Source organism: Lagopus muta, chromosome 11 (genome assembly GCF_023343835.1).
Source record: "Lagopus muta isolate bLagMut1 chromosome 11, bLagMut1 primary, whole genome shotgun sequence".
Lineage (NCBI taxonomy): Eukaryota > Metazoa > Chordata > Aves > Galliformes > Phasianidae > Lagopus > Lagopus muta.
In genome coordinates this window covers 19,652,722-19,665,882 of record NC_064443.1, presented here as the reverse complement: position 1 = coordinate 19,665,882, position 13,161 = coordinate 19,652,722, and the positions used below count along the sequence as shown (strand labels likewise).

Sequence of the window (13,161 nt, the reverse complement as noted above, 5' to 3'; positions counted from 1 at the left end):
AGAGTCATTTCCATGTCAAAGATATACCTATAATCATGTGATTCCTTATATTTAAGCAAGTTCTGAGGAATGTGTAACTTGGAGTTGGGGGAGGGAGTGAAACTGTAAAAGAGCTCCCATTTCAGAAACTGGTCTCTGCACTGATTCTAATAGAGATAAGTGCTGTGTGAGTCATTAGGATTCCCAGTTAAATGCAATGGAAATGGAATTTCTGCTCCAGAAGTATCCACAGATCCAACATTGTTCTTCCCATATACAGTTCAATTATTCTGATTTTGTGAATGAGAAGTGGACTTCAGTCATAAAAAGAAATACAGAATTTGTTTCATGTACTTAATTTTCTTAGTAATAATTTTCTTAGTAGTAGGCTCCAGAGTGAAGATTAGAGTTGCATTTCCAAAACCCTATTTTGTATTTTATGTCATTTAGATTTATCCATGTGTGAATGTGAAGCTACAGTCTGATTACTTCTGAGCAACTGAATGCTAGCACAAATTGAAATAGAAGCAGAGGTGCCATCTTTTCACAAAATAGCACTGTCTTGAATCTTTTTGCAGTTTTCCTCTATGGTTTACAAGATGTGGTCTATTATTTGAATGGTCTTTATGTATTCTCTCTGTAGACAGTCTAGCGTTCCAACAGCTTGTGTTCAGTGCTGCCTAAGTTTTGCGATTTCATGCATCCAATTCCAAAAATGTATGTATTTTGTCAGTTGTGATGTATATCTGCCATGTACACACAGCAGGTATGTTTCCAACATGGTTCTTGATTTTAAAATTGAGAATGCACTAGAAGACCAGAAGTATAATGTGATCACTTTATTATATTGGATGTCTGCTAAAATCCTTATAGGCAAAAAACACACCATTTGAAAGTACACATAAATAACGGCATGCCCTTCCAAATTAATTTTCTCATCAGAAGCAGATTCACTAATTTTTTCATACATACGCAGGCCCCTTTTTGCTGTTCGGCTTGTCATTAAGTTGCTAGGCAACTGTACTGTTTATGGTTTCAACTTTAAATAATTGAGTCTTTAAATTGTGCAAACAGTGCATTAGGCAGTAGGAATATTACTCATCTTTACATTGTCGTGAACCATGAGATGCTTCCAGAGCTGAGAATGTCAGAAGCAGAGCAATTGAATGGTGTATTTATACATATTTACATCTGCAAAGGGCAATAGTATGTCCTGCTCACCAAAGAACCAGTAAAAAAGACAGATGCTTTCCATTTCACTTGTTAGATAGAGAGTAATAGTTCTTTTTATGGTAGCTCAACTAATTTTAATTGCCTTTTTACTCCTGTTCATTAGTTCTGGTAATAAGAATAGCAGATCCAGCTCTTTAGCCACATGGTATTTTAAACTTGAAATTTGTGTACTTATAATTTGCTGAACTTCTTTTTCAGGCTAGCCCGGATTCTAGTTCGCCTGCCAGCACTTAGGCTGATGAGCTCTAGCATTACTGAGGAACTATTTTTCACTGGTCTCATTGGAAATGTTCCAATTGACAGCATAATCCCCTACATTCTCAAAATGGAAACAGCAGAATACAATGGTCAAATAACTGGCACATCTGCATAGTGGGAGCAACACAATTTGGAGGATCAAAGTAATTTTCACAGAAACGTACAGTTAAGAAGTTAATAACATTTTGGTATGTACAAATATTTCCAACTTGTTACTGTTTCCTATTGGATTTGTCTTTGTCTGTTTGCTAACACCAACAAGATTGAAGCAGCTATTAAAAGAGCAGCTATTGGACCTTTTCTGCCGTAAGGAGTATTTCCGTGCCTTTCATTCAGAAGGCTATAGGTTGCTGAACGTACTTTTCACGTGATTTGTATTTAGAAATTATCACTGGTTAAAAATAGAATTTTATAATATCGGAAATGAGTAATAAGATTACTTTAAAACTAAAAATGAACAGTATAGGTAGATTTAAAAATATCCTTGAAATTAATATCTAATAATTGCCGGGGTATAATACTAGCACTTTGTAAGCACTTCTCATCAAAGCGATGATATCAACATCCTGTGTATGAGTAGGAAGGATGAAAAAATTGCATATGTCCTTAGTAAAAATGCTAGTGATGTCTGTGAAAATGTAGAATGCTACAGGAGACAATCATTCCATGAAAAGTCACTTGCTTCTATGTTATACATTAAATAATAATGTGGATTCTTGGATATCCATGCTGTAAAGAACTATACTGTTAATTAGTGCAGTTGTTACTAACAGCATGAATTGATTGTAGTGACTGCTACATACTACAGAAATGACCAAAACTAGGAGAAAAAAAAAGTTTCTTCAGTAATGGAGAGTTCTTCAGGTTCCTTAAAGTTTCTGTTCAGCTCAAAATTGGTGATAAATATCATCCTAATAGGAAGCCTTTTGATTGTGGAAAATAATCAGTCATTAACTGGAAGAGCAGTTGTTTTCAAATAGAGGTGCTCTTTTAGAATGGTCTGTGTATCTACAGACTTGCTCCTTCTATCTGTACTCCTGCACACTCACTCATCCAGAAAAACCTGGAAAATTGAGAACCTCTGGCTGTCAACAAGAGTGCGTCATAAAGCTCTCAATTTTTTCTGCCCTCTTATTAGACAAAGCACTTCCAGTTTTGCAGCGACTCCAGCTGCCTTGTGGCTCAGTTTGAGAATGAAGTTGGGATTTACCATTTTATGTACGGTTGCAGTTAATGGCTGATATAGTGATAAAACAAACGACTTTTTTAATAATCTAGAGTGATGAGGCATCAACATGATTTCTTGTACTGGTCATTACCTGCTAGCATTGCTTTTAGTTAAGTATAATTTATTATAATTGACATTAAGTATTTTAAACCAAGTGTTTTGTTTCTTTAAAAAAAAAAAATCACGGTGAAGACCTTCATCTGATCCTGACATATTAGATGCATCAATTAGTTTAATCATTTGTATAATAGAGATGTTCTCTATTTACATAATCTTATGTGACAGTAATCTAATGAGAAATTCAGCACTTTTTTTTTTCTTCCACTAGTGACACTTATTTAGGAACACTAACCAGGTTGGTGTTCATGTCTTTTAAGTCTGAATTGTAGCAAAGATCTGAAGCAGGTCTACATAAAGCTTCTGATGTAATAAAAAGCTCTGAACCTGGTATACTTCTAGATTCTCATTAGGAGACTCACATTTGTACAGCTCGTTATGACACGAGTGTTACGTGACTGCAGAGGCTACGTAGTTCTAGCTTCTGGATGCATTAGGGTCTTGTACAGTCACCACTGTTAGAACATTCATGTTCTCTAAAGTGCGTAACAAGAAGTCTGGTATACATGTGGAGATCTGTAATACTGTACTTCTCTCTTAGCTTTTGCTGTAATACTAGCAAATGAAATTATACTTTTAATGTGGTGGAAGGCCTGCATTCTGAACCTTAAGTCAACTGGAATGCAGGACTTAGTAGTAGTTGTTGCACTGCGGTATGATTTAGTGTGGTCATGTCAGCACACCTGGTGCAGAGTCCCTGTTCTGAAGGTATGAGAACTAAAAATAGGAGCTTTATCAACAACAGAAGCACTACCTACCTTGGAAAACTTTGTGGCTGGTTTTGTTAAAATTGTAAATTTTATGGCATCATGTTACTGTTCTAAAAGTGGTATACACTCAACTTGTGATTGTTTTTGTTGCAAAAAAAAAATCATTTTCTTCCAATACTTTGTAAAAATCATTTAAGCAACTAAGTAGGCATTGTTAAAGAGAAATGAAATATTCCTGATCACAAGAGCTAGAGTCAAAGGTTTGGCGTGTGAATGAGCTACTGAAAGCAATTGCTGCCAAATGAAACCATATTCTCCAGTGGGAATAGGACTCCTTTTACACTAAATTGCAAGTGTTATCTGGCAGCAGAGCTATTTTAGTTCATTCAATAAATGTTTTTCTTTCCTTTACCTGTCCACTAATATAAGGTAGGTGTTCTAAAGATGCAGAACTGACAAAGCGATTCTTTCTGCCAGCAGTGAAGGTGTTCCTTGCCAGCAACGGCAGGAGACACAGGAAATAAGGAAAATAGAGCAGATACAATTTGTGAGATCCATGTTCATTTTTCACCTTATGGAAATTGAGTTTTCAGGCCAATCTAACATAAGGCAGAACAGCAGGCATGGTACAGCTGCAAGCTTAAGAGAATTTTAAACTCATTACCTAGATTGCAGTTAAGCTGCATCATAGATTCTGATCCCCTATATTCCACCTAACGTAACATATTATGTTAGGAAAAAAGTCATTGGTACTGCAAAGAATACTACAAGGCTAGTGTAGCTAGTGTCATGACTGAGTTTGCCAGTGAGTGGAAAGCAGCTACTGACTAATCTCATTAACTTCTAAATGAGTTTCGCTTTGTTTCTTTTTTGCAAGTGCAGCCTTTTGCTTGTAAATATGGAACAGGATTTTAGAATTCCTGAAAAATGATTTATTGACTTCTAAGTATGGAGATAGCTTGTTTTCATACAGGCCTAATAAAGGCCAAACTTGTGTTTACAGAACTAGACTCAAAAAGTGGTTCCAAGAAAAGTGTGATCTCACTGAAGCTCGACTTAGTGCCTAAAATATACAATTCAAAATCTTCCAGGTCCTGTTTCTGCTACTCTTGAAATGAAAGTAGTATCTGGTGGAAAAATAGCAATGAAGTATCTGACTAAATGGAACAGAACTTGGTTTTGTGTATGTATAGGTAGTAATTCATTCAGAAAATTGTTACAATTCTGTACTGACCAAAACTGGTATGTACAGGGAGTGATAATAAGGCAGTAATGTCCAAGGTCTGTGCACTTTGCTTCCTAATTCTTGAGAAGGAATGGATTTGGATCTCGTAGATGGAAAAATAGCAATGACAGATGACAGTGTAGCAGCATTTGGGGTTAGCTTTGATATAATTATTTTTATTGCATTTGTGAGACAAGAAGGTATGGTAATTTACATATGTTGGATCAATGAGATGCAGGACAAGGCCATCTGCAAAAGTCACTTTGCTCTGCTATTTACTCTTCTTAGAAATGAAATACAGTGCTTTTGGTGCAAGTGGAGATATTCTGCTGTGAAGCAGGTTAAAAAAAAGTAATAATAATCTCCAGGAATTTTAAGTGAGATCCTTGGAAGCATACAATACTCTATTTTAGTTGCCTTGAACTCACTGAGCCACAGAATTGTGGGAGCTGCAAGGGGCCTCTGAAGATCACATAGTTCAACTCCCAGCTAAAGCAAGTTCTTGGGAGCAGATTACAAAGTTAATTGAGAAGGCTCAAATTTCACAGCACTGAGACATGAAAGTATTGTTTGTCTTTGTTGATTACTTGGTATCATTTACAAAGGGATTTTTTTTTTTAATCATCATTTGAAGCACTTGGCCCTCAGGGCAGCAATAATGTAAATAGCACCCACTCAAGGTTTCTGTACTGAAAGCTGTCTATGCCTTCAGCAGAGGGCATATTCTGCAGTGTGATTGGGAAAATAAGCCAGGACCAAGACTTCTGGGTCAAACCAGTCTCCTGAGTTTATCTTCTTTGCTAGAGGCTATAAGACACCTTAGTATTTTCATTGCTATATATAACACGCAGGATTTTTCACTGATTTCTGAATTTCATTCAAGGTGGTGGAGATACTGGTGTGTTTCTCCAGCCATTGAAATTAAGAGGTAGCCAGGAAAGAGGAACTTAGCAGGCTCAAAATTCTACCAAAGAAGCAGTGATCAAAGCTGCTTTCTGCAATAAGAGTAACAATAACCAGTGAGGGAGACCTGTTTGAACTGGCGATGGGAGTCGAACTGGCGGGTCAGCCTAACAAACGCTTCCAGCAAGTGTTTTAACCAACTAAACTCTGTGAGTTATGACAGTATAATTGTCCAGTTCCACAGCATTTAAGGTGCTTATAAAGTAAAAATGAAACTCGGTGTGTAGCCTATAAATGATGTGAGTGCCCAGCTATCAGTTCTATGAACACTGCTTAGTGAGGAGAGGACAGGTGCACCGGTAAATACCGGTAAGTACTTGTCTATCTACTATCACATTCCACAGGAATAAATATATATATATTGTTTTTCTATATGAAACCTTTTTCCTCTCCTTCACTTACTCTGTAGAGCACAAAAACAGGGTAGGTTGCTTCTTTTCAACTCTGCTGTTGTCACGTAAGTGAAAGAGCAGAAATAACATGTGAGTGAGTTCCTGTCTGCCCCAGTTGTATGGCAAGAGTGGCAAACAACAGATGTGGTGACAGTTTGCTCTGATGACAAATATGGGCCTGTTCTGGCAGCAGCACACAACATCTTTAAACCCAATACCTCATTTTATCCAGGTGGAATTAGCAATGGGCAGCCATGGTCACCCCAAAGGAGAAAAAGAGTGGAGGAGGGTCAAATTGTCAGCATCTACTGCATCTTGAGTGTCAGAAAATAATTTGTAAAATGGCTTTGTATGAAAATTACTGAGAAGGCGTGGTAAAGGGGAGTGTAAGTGGAAAAGGCTTCTTGCACTTTTTGGTTCTAAAGTTGCTGAGTTATTTTATCAGAAAGTCTCCTGAATTAAACTCAGGCTTGCTGTTTGCTCCAATTAAAATTATCAATGCTATATGGGAAATTATGTGTGCAAAAATATTGTGTATACCAAAGATGCAAGTTAGAGCATTTAACTTTTAAGAAGAATTTTACTTTAAGTCTAAATATTAGACTAGAAAAACATCCAGCCCCAAAATTACCCTATTACTGAGTTGTTGTTTTGTGTGAAATCATAAGTTCATCACAAATAATGTTGTCATAACGTTCCATAATTCCCATTGCCCTCTTTATTTTCTGAGTTGGATGAATGCTTTGAAAATAGGAAAATGGCTTATTCTTAAATTCATGCTGTTTTCCCCCCCTTAATTTTTTAAAGGAATTTGATGTTTTACATATCCTTCCTTTGTGCCTCCCACCATTGTATGTTTCTGCATGTCCAATACTAAAACTCATTCAAACAGCTGATGCCTATGTACATAGTGTATGTGTATGAATGTATATGTTTATAAGTCTAAATACTTATGTACAGTGTATATAAAGTGTGTAGTGTATGTAAATATGTACATATATGTTCATATATGTTCAAATATTCCTGATGTTCTTTGTTAAAACTTTGGTTTTTTTTGTTCAGAGCTACTTAATTTTCATTTCTTAGCCCAAACTAAGCCTGGCTTAAAGCAGGTGAACACCCATGAATTTCAGAGCTTTGCCCCTTTTTCTAATCCCAGCTTGAGGTTGCTATTTTCTCTTCAGTACTCAAATTCAGTGAAGCTTCTAGCTTTTTCGTTATTCTCTTCACCTTCTCTCATTTGATGGGTGAAGTGAGCCAGTAAAGAGTTGGTAGAACCTGAAATAGCTGTGAAAAATAAATGTATTAAAAAAAAAAAAAACAAAAAACAAAAAAACAAAACACTAGTCATGCTTCCATATTTTCAATATATACTTCTCAGAAGGCTGAAAGAAAATGGCTTTTTGTAGTTTTTTATTTCACAGTGAAACATTGTAAGACATTAAGTCTTCAGCTGTAGTTAATTGGAAGAGAGCAGCATTTCCCTGCACCACTGAACAGCAGCACTCAGAACAGCATGCAGCCATGCCATTCAAAAATGTAATAATGAACTAAACAAAGTTTGTTGTTTATTTATTACCAAAGCTGTTGTCTGTTTTCAAGCTGTATCATTTTCTGAGGCTCCAGTCTGTGCAGATCTTTGCAGTGTGTGTGAAGTCTCCATTAATGGCGGGAGCTGGGCACACCGAGTGTTTGTGAAACTGGACTTGAGTGAAGTCTGTTATGCATAGGGAAAGTTCAGATATCTAAGGTATCAAAACACAGGACATTCTTGTTCGTTTTCCCTTCTGATGACTTGTGGGTACGTGTGTAAGCCTGTAGAAGTAATCACATTAACTTTTTTTAAGGCATTTTTACAGACTGTCTAGGGGAGTAGTTTAAGCATGTCTTTTGTATTAAAGGTGGAGTGGAATTTTCTGGGCATTTCCCTCATAGACTCAATGTTGTGAGGACATGTGAGCATTTAACTTTGAGCAGATGGGCAGACACCAATAAAAATAGTGAGTTTCTTGCATGCTTAAAGTAAAGCACAGGCCTTTCGGAGTTGGGCTGTGTGTGAAATCTTCGCTATGAAGAATGCTAGGAATGATCTCGTTTCTTGCTATATTGTTTAGTAAGCATTTGTTTGTAAGCTCTTGTTTTAAATATAGAACTTATAAAGCATCCATCTTTGATGTTTCAAGTCCTATTTGTGAGACCTTCAGCAGGAAAATTATCTAAATTAATGGCAGGAATTCCTGTGACAGATGGTCCTTCGTTGGTGTCATGACAATCAGTGTGGTCTGTATAATGCTTCCTTTCCCCTTCAAAGGCTTGAATGAAAACCTGAATGTCTCTTAATTAATGTCAATGTAAAGTTTTAAAGACTAGGAAATGGACTGCTGAGGTATTGATGTGAACTGAATCTATTTAAGCAGTCAATTGTGAATTTGTTTTATATACATGGTTGAATTGTTTTTATTCTGAAGAACAAAATGTTCTCAAATGTGACAGTAAAGCAGATGTTGTAATATTCTACAGGAACTGTGGAACGTGTAATTGGCTTTCTGTATTTGATCACAGAAAACAAAAGTCTAAGAAGCACATGTTGCCAGGTACCCAGCACTCCTGAACGATTGGCTTCTTGTACATTTTTTTTAATGATCTTAGGTAAACAGTAACAAAGCACAGGTCCATTTTAAGGTATTTTCTACAACTGTAGATTAAAAGTAGTTTAGTTCATGAATGAAAAAAAATCTTTGAGGAAAAAACATGTTGCTTACATAGTATATGTTTCATCATAAATGAAGTTAAGGTAAAAATGTGGGAATCTTCTTTTAGTTAATCTGTACCCCAAAACACTTGTGGCTGGGGTTCAAACAGTTGACCTGAGAAACTGCGCGTTGTGTACATGGTGTCCATTTGGCCTAGCAGGCAGAACTGAGCTCCTACTCAAATAGCTCATTTTGTAAAAGGAACAATCTACTTTTAATTCTTTGGGATACTTCCTAGAAATCTGATTACTACCCTTTAGAAAAGTATCATTTGTGCTATTAGATTTCAGTTTCAGGTTTAGGTATCACAGGCGTTATCATTTCTCACAGCTTCTTTTGTGAAATCAACATTCTATGTGTGAAAGCCTATAAAAATAGCATGGTCTTTTTTTTAATATGGATTTTATACCTAATCAGCGTCTTCAGTTCATGAAGAGGAATTTGCATTGTTGTCTTTATATAGAGTATTGCAGTGCATGGTTTAGCTTATGCATTTTATTAAATGCTGTTTAAGTGTGGCTTTATATTGTTGTGGCTTAATACTACTACCTAAGTGAGGTTTATATGATTAAAGTGAATTACAAATATAAATGTACTCTTGATTTATTTTTTTTTATTTTTAGGTTCACTGAATTTCTTAAACGTTGTATGTCTGAGCCCAATGCATTACAGAAATGGACATTCCCATTCACTACAGTGATTATTAGAGATTTGCCTGGCCATAATATACAAGATAAATCCTATGAACCTTACTGTCCTGAGGGAGCTACTGCTGTAACAAGTTGAGAAAGACTTCTTTTCCTAGTTGTAATTTATCTTCTTTAGACTTACGTGTTTCTCCTGAAGGTACTGGAGGAGATGATGCTGTTACCTGCTGCTGTTCTACTCGTGGGTTTTAAGTAAAGGTAGTGTTGGATTTCAGTTCCCTTCACCCTTGTATTAAGTATAATGAAACTGGACTCTATTTTGAATGGTAAACATATCCTTAATTTTATGTATAATACGTCTGAGGGACAGCACATCTATTCTTATGGCAAAGATACCGACTTAATTTTTTGCCGATGCTATTAGAAGCTTTGCAACCTCGAGCTCCGCGTTCCGTTTCACAGAAATAAGGCTGAAAAGAGTTTTGGCTTCGGTTATCAAACCTCGGTGCCTCCAAGAAAAACATCCATGAAACCGGCAACTGCCCCTGACGAGGGCGGCCGCCCGAGCGGCGCGGCGCGGGGCGGGGCGGCGCGTGCTCCGACGCGGGCTGCCTTCCCGCGGTCGCGCAGATCTGCTGAACCGCAGCTAACCGCACAACGCGCCTCGCGGCGGGCTGCCGCGTATCTGCCCCGCCTGCCGCCGGGCCGCGCGACGCCGGTGACGGACGGGCGGCCCGGTGCGACGGCTCTGTCGCTGCAGAGCTTCACGAGAGCGACGACGGCGAAGACACCCGCGGAGGCACCGACCGCGCGGACGCCGCCGGCCCGGCCGCGCCCTTCCGCGCAGCTGCGGGGCGGTGCTTCCCCGCACTTCCGGCGGCGGCGCGGGCGGCGCGGGGCCGCCGCCATGCCGATGAAGGGGCGCTTCCCCGTGCGGCGGACGCTGCAGTATCTCAGCCAGGGCGACGTCGTTTTCAAGAGCTCCGTGAAGGTTATGACCGTGAACTACAACACGGCGGGGGAGCCGAGCGAGGGGGCGAGGTGAGCGCGGCCGGGCGCCGGGGTCTCTCGGAGCGTCGCCGCCCACCTCGTACCGTGCCGTTCTTTTTCTTCCTCCTAGGAAGTTTGTGTTTTTCAACATCCCCCAGATCCAGTACAAAAACCCCTGGGTGCAGATCATGCTTTTCAGGAACATGACGCCTTCGCCCTTCCTCCGTTTCTACCTCGGTAGGTGCCGCGGGGCCGCTCCGCGCTCTGCCCCGCTCCGCGTCGGCCGCCAGGTCGGCGCTGCTGGGGAGGGGAAGGGCGCCGTGATGTGAGCGCCGCCGCCCTCGCTCGGTTACCCGTTGGCTGACACTCGTGGCGGCTTCGCCTTCCTCGCTGAAAACTGCATCGACTGTAGCAAAACAGGAGCTGTTTTTTCATCATATCTTTCTTTGAAGTGCTTTTTTGCAGCTACCGTGAAGGTATGCACTGCTATACTGCTGTGAATTTTTTAACAGATAGCGGAGAACAAGTTTTGGTTGATGTGGAGGATAAAACCAACAAGGAGATAACTGAGCACATTAAAAAAATTCTGGGCAAAAGCAAGTAAGTAACTCATAATATAAAGCTAACATTCATTCCCTCTGGCATACATCTTAGTACAGGCCCTAGAAGCCTCTAGGGTCAACAGAAATAAAGAAAAATTCATCAGAACTGGTCTTAGCCAGGGAAATCCGTCTTCCTGGTTAATTGTAGCCTGGGAAGAGATGGGTAATGTTGGCAGGTAACAAACAGATTTCTTTTTTTCTAGAGAAACACTTGAAAAAGAGGAAAGAGAGAGAGAAAAACTGTCACATCCTGCAACTTTTGGGCCCAAGAAGTATCATCTGCGAGAGTGCATGTGTGAAATTGAAGGCCAGGTTCCTTGCCCTGCCTTTGTGCCACTGCCCAAAGAGATGAGAGGAAAATACAAAGCTTCACTGAAAAATGAATCATCTGCCTGAAATCTCAGGTCATACAGCTGTGTTTCCTCAGGGCTGGATGATCACGATGGTTCTTCAGAGACAAGTGTTAACAAATCCTGGAAATGGGAGCAAGTTCATGTGATACTGACATCCCCATCTCATTACAGCCACAGCTAGAATAATTATTGTGAAAAATATTATCAAATAAATGTAAGTTTAAAAAAAAAAAAAAAGCAGCTTTTGTTGTGCCAGTTTGCAAACAAAGCTGGGTAAAAGCAACAGAGAAAGCAATGACTGGAGCTCTATTTCCTACTCATGCCTGCAGGTATAAGGCCATAGCAAAAACAGGATGGCTGATGTTGCAGGGGACCTCTGGAGGTCATCTTGTCCAGGACTGTGCCCAGATAGCTTCTGAAGATCTGAGGGAGAGGGCACTACCACAGCCTCTTGGGCAGCCTGTGCCAGAGCTCACTCACCCTCACAGCTGGCATTTTTAGCGATGTCCAGAGGGATCCTCCTGTGTTCCAGTTTGTGCCCATTTCTTCTTGCCCTGGCATTGGGCACCACTGGCACTATCATCCTTGTACTCAAGGTAAACACTGATAAAATTCTTCCTGCCTCAGCCTTCTGTTTGTTAGGCTGAGCAGTTTCACCTCTCAGCCTTTCTAAGAGATTCCCATCTCTTAATTATCTAGATGGCCCTTGGACTCTCACCAGTATGACCATAGCTCTCTTGTACTAAGCCCAGAACTGGACACAGGACTTCAGCTGTGGGGTAGGGTAGTAGTACTTCCCAGTGCTGAGTGGAGTTGCAGGATCAAGTCCCTCAGCCTGCTGGCAGTGCTTCACCAGCTGTAATGCCTAAGTTCATATTTGGGATAAGAGACTAGGCAAAGAATCTCTCTTAAAGCAGCACAACATGCCCTGGGCCTGTTTTAATTGCTCCTGCTGTTTTACAGCTTGTACTATCTGAAGGAAGACCAATGATAACATACCCCTGCCTGCAACTTAAATGCTGAATTTTCTTCCTTAACTGATTTGGTTGTCACTTAAAGTCTCATTTATCAAGAGAAGTTACAGCTTTGAGAAGCACTGAAAAGAATATCAACAAAGGAGAACAGGCAAGTTGATATTTCAAACATATGCCTTAAAACAATCTTCATTATTCTTAAGGGGAAAAAAAAAAAAGTAGCTTTTTAAATAAAGAAAACCCCAACCCATACAAAGGAGAACTGGATCTTAAGAGCTTCCAGCTAATTCTAGCCAGCAAGACTGCTGTGCTGGAGTCGAGTACTGTTGTACATCTTCTGATGCTACTGGCCCCTGTCCACACAGTTTTAGATCACAGTAGTTTCTGCCATGTGTGATTACACTATTAACAGCATATAAATACCCAGTAGTACTACATTGCTTTTAGTATTTACTTGCATACACCATTAAGTCAGTCTTATATGTGCAAATTACTCTAGAAATAGTTATCAACATTTCTGAGTTAATGGTTGAATGCAACTTTTCACACCAGTTTTTAAGGGATGCTTGAATTATCAGGGGCGAATACGGCACAAAATAGATGTTACTTCATCCCTTTTTTTTACAGAGTTTCCATGCAAAGTACTGCATGCAATTTTAAAATGTCAGTGCTAGTTACTAGTTTTATAGTTGTCTTCATTTTGTTGTGCCCTGGGAGCCTCACAGCATACGGTCTTC

At 39.5% G+C, this 13,161-nt stretch overlaps 2 protein-coding genes across 9 annotated transcripts in view; both read left to right on the top strand.

Moving 5' to 3' along the window:
* Positions 1-10,020, top strand: part of NR2C2 (nuclear receptor subfamily 2 group C member 2) — a 41,913-nt gene extending 31,893 nt beyond the window's left edge. For 7 of the 8 annotated variants that reach the window (XM_048957461.1, XM_048957462.1, XM_048957455.1 and 4 more), the window contains one exon: positions 1,411-7,446. In XM_048957461.1, coding sequence (XP_048813418.1) covers positions 1,411-1,585 — 175 coding nt within the window. In that variant the 3' untranslated portion in view covers positions 1,586-7,446. Of the gene's footprint in view, positions 1-1,410; positions 7,447-9,481 lie in introns of those variants that run through there. The other variant, XR_007379302.1, reaches the window with a different exon arrangement.
* Positions 10,021-10,339: 319 nt separating this feature from the next.
* On the top strand, positions 10,340-11,674 carry MRPS25 (mitochondrial ribosomal protein S25). Its single transcript, XM_048957463.1, has 4 exons — positions 10,340-10,546; positions 10,626-10,732; positions 11,008-11,095; positions 11,301-11,674. Exons 1-4 carry the CDS (start codon positions 10,413-10,415, stop codon positions 11,491-11,493), a joined length of 522 nt encoding a protein of 173 aa, XP_048813420.1. The 5' UTR covers positions 10,340-10,412; the 3' UTR covers positions 11,494-11,674.
* The last annotated feature ends 1,487 nt before the right edge of the window (positions 11,675-13,161 follow it).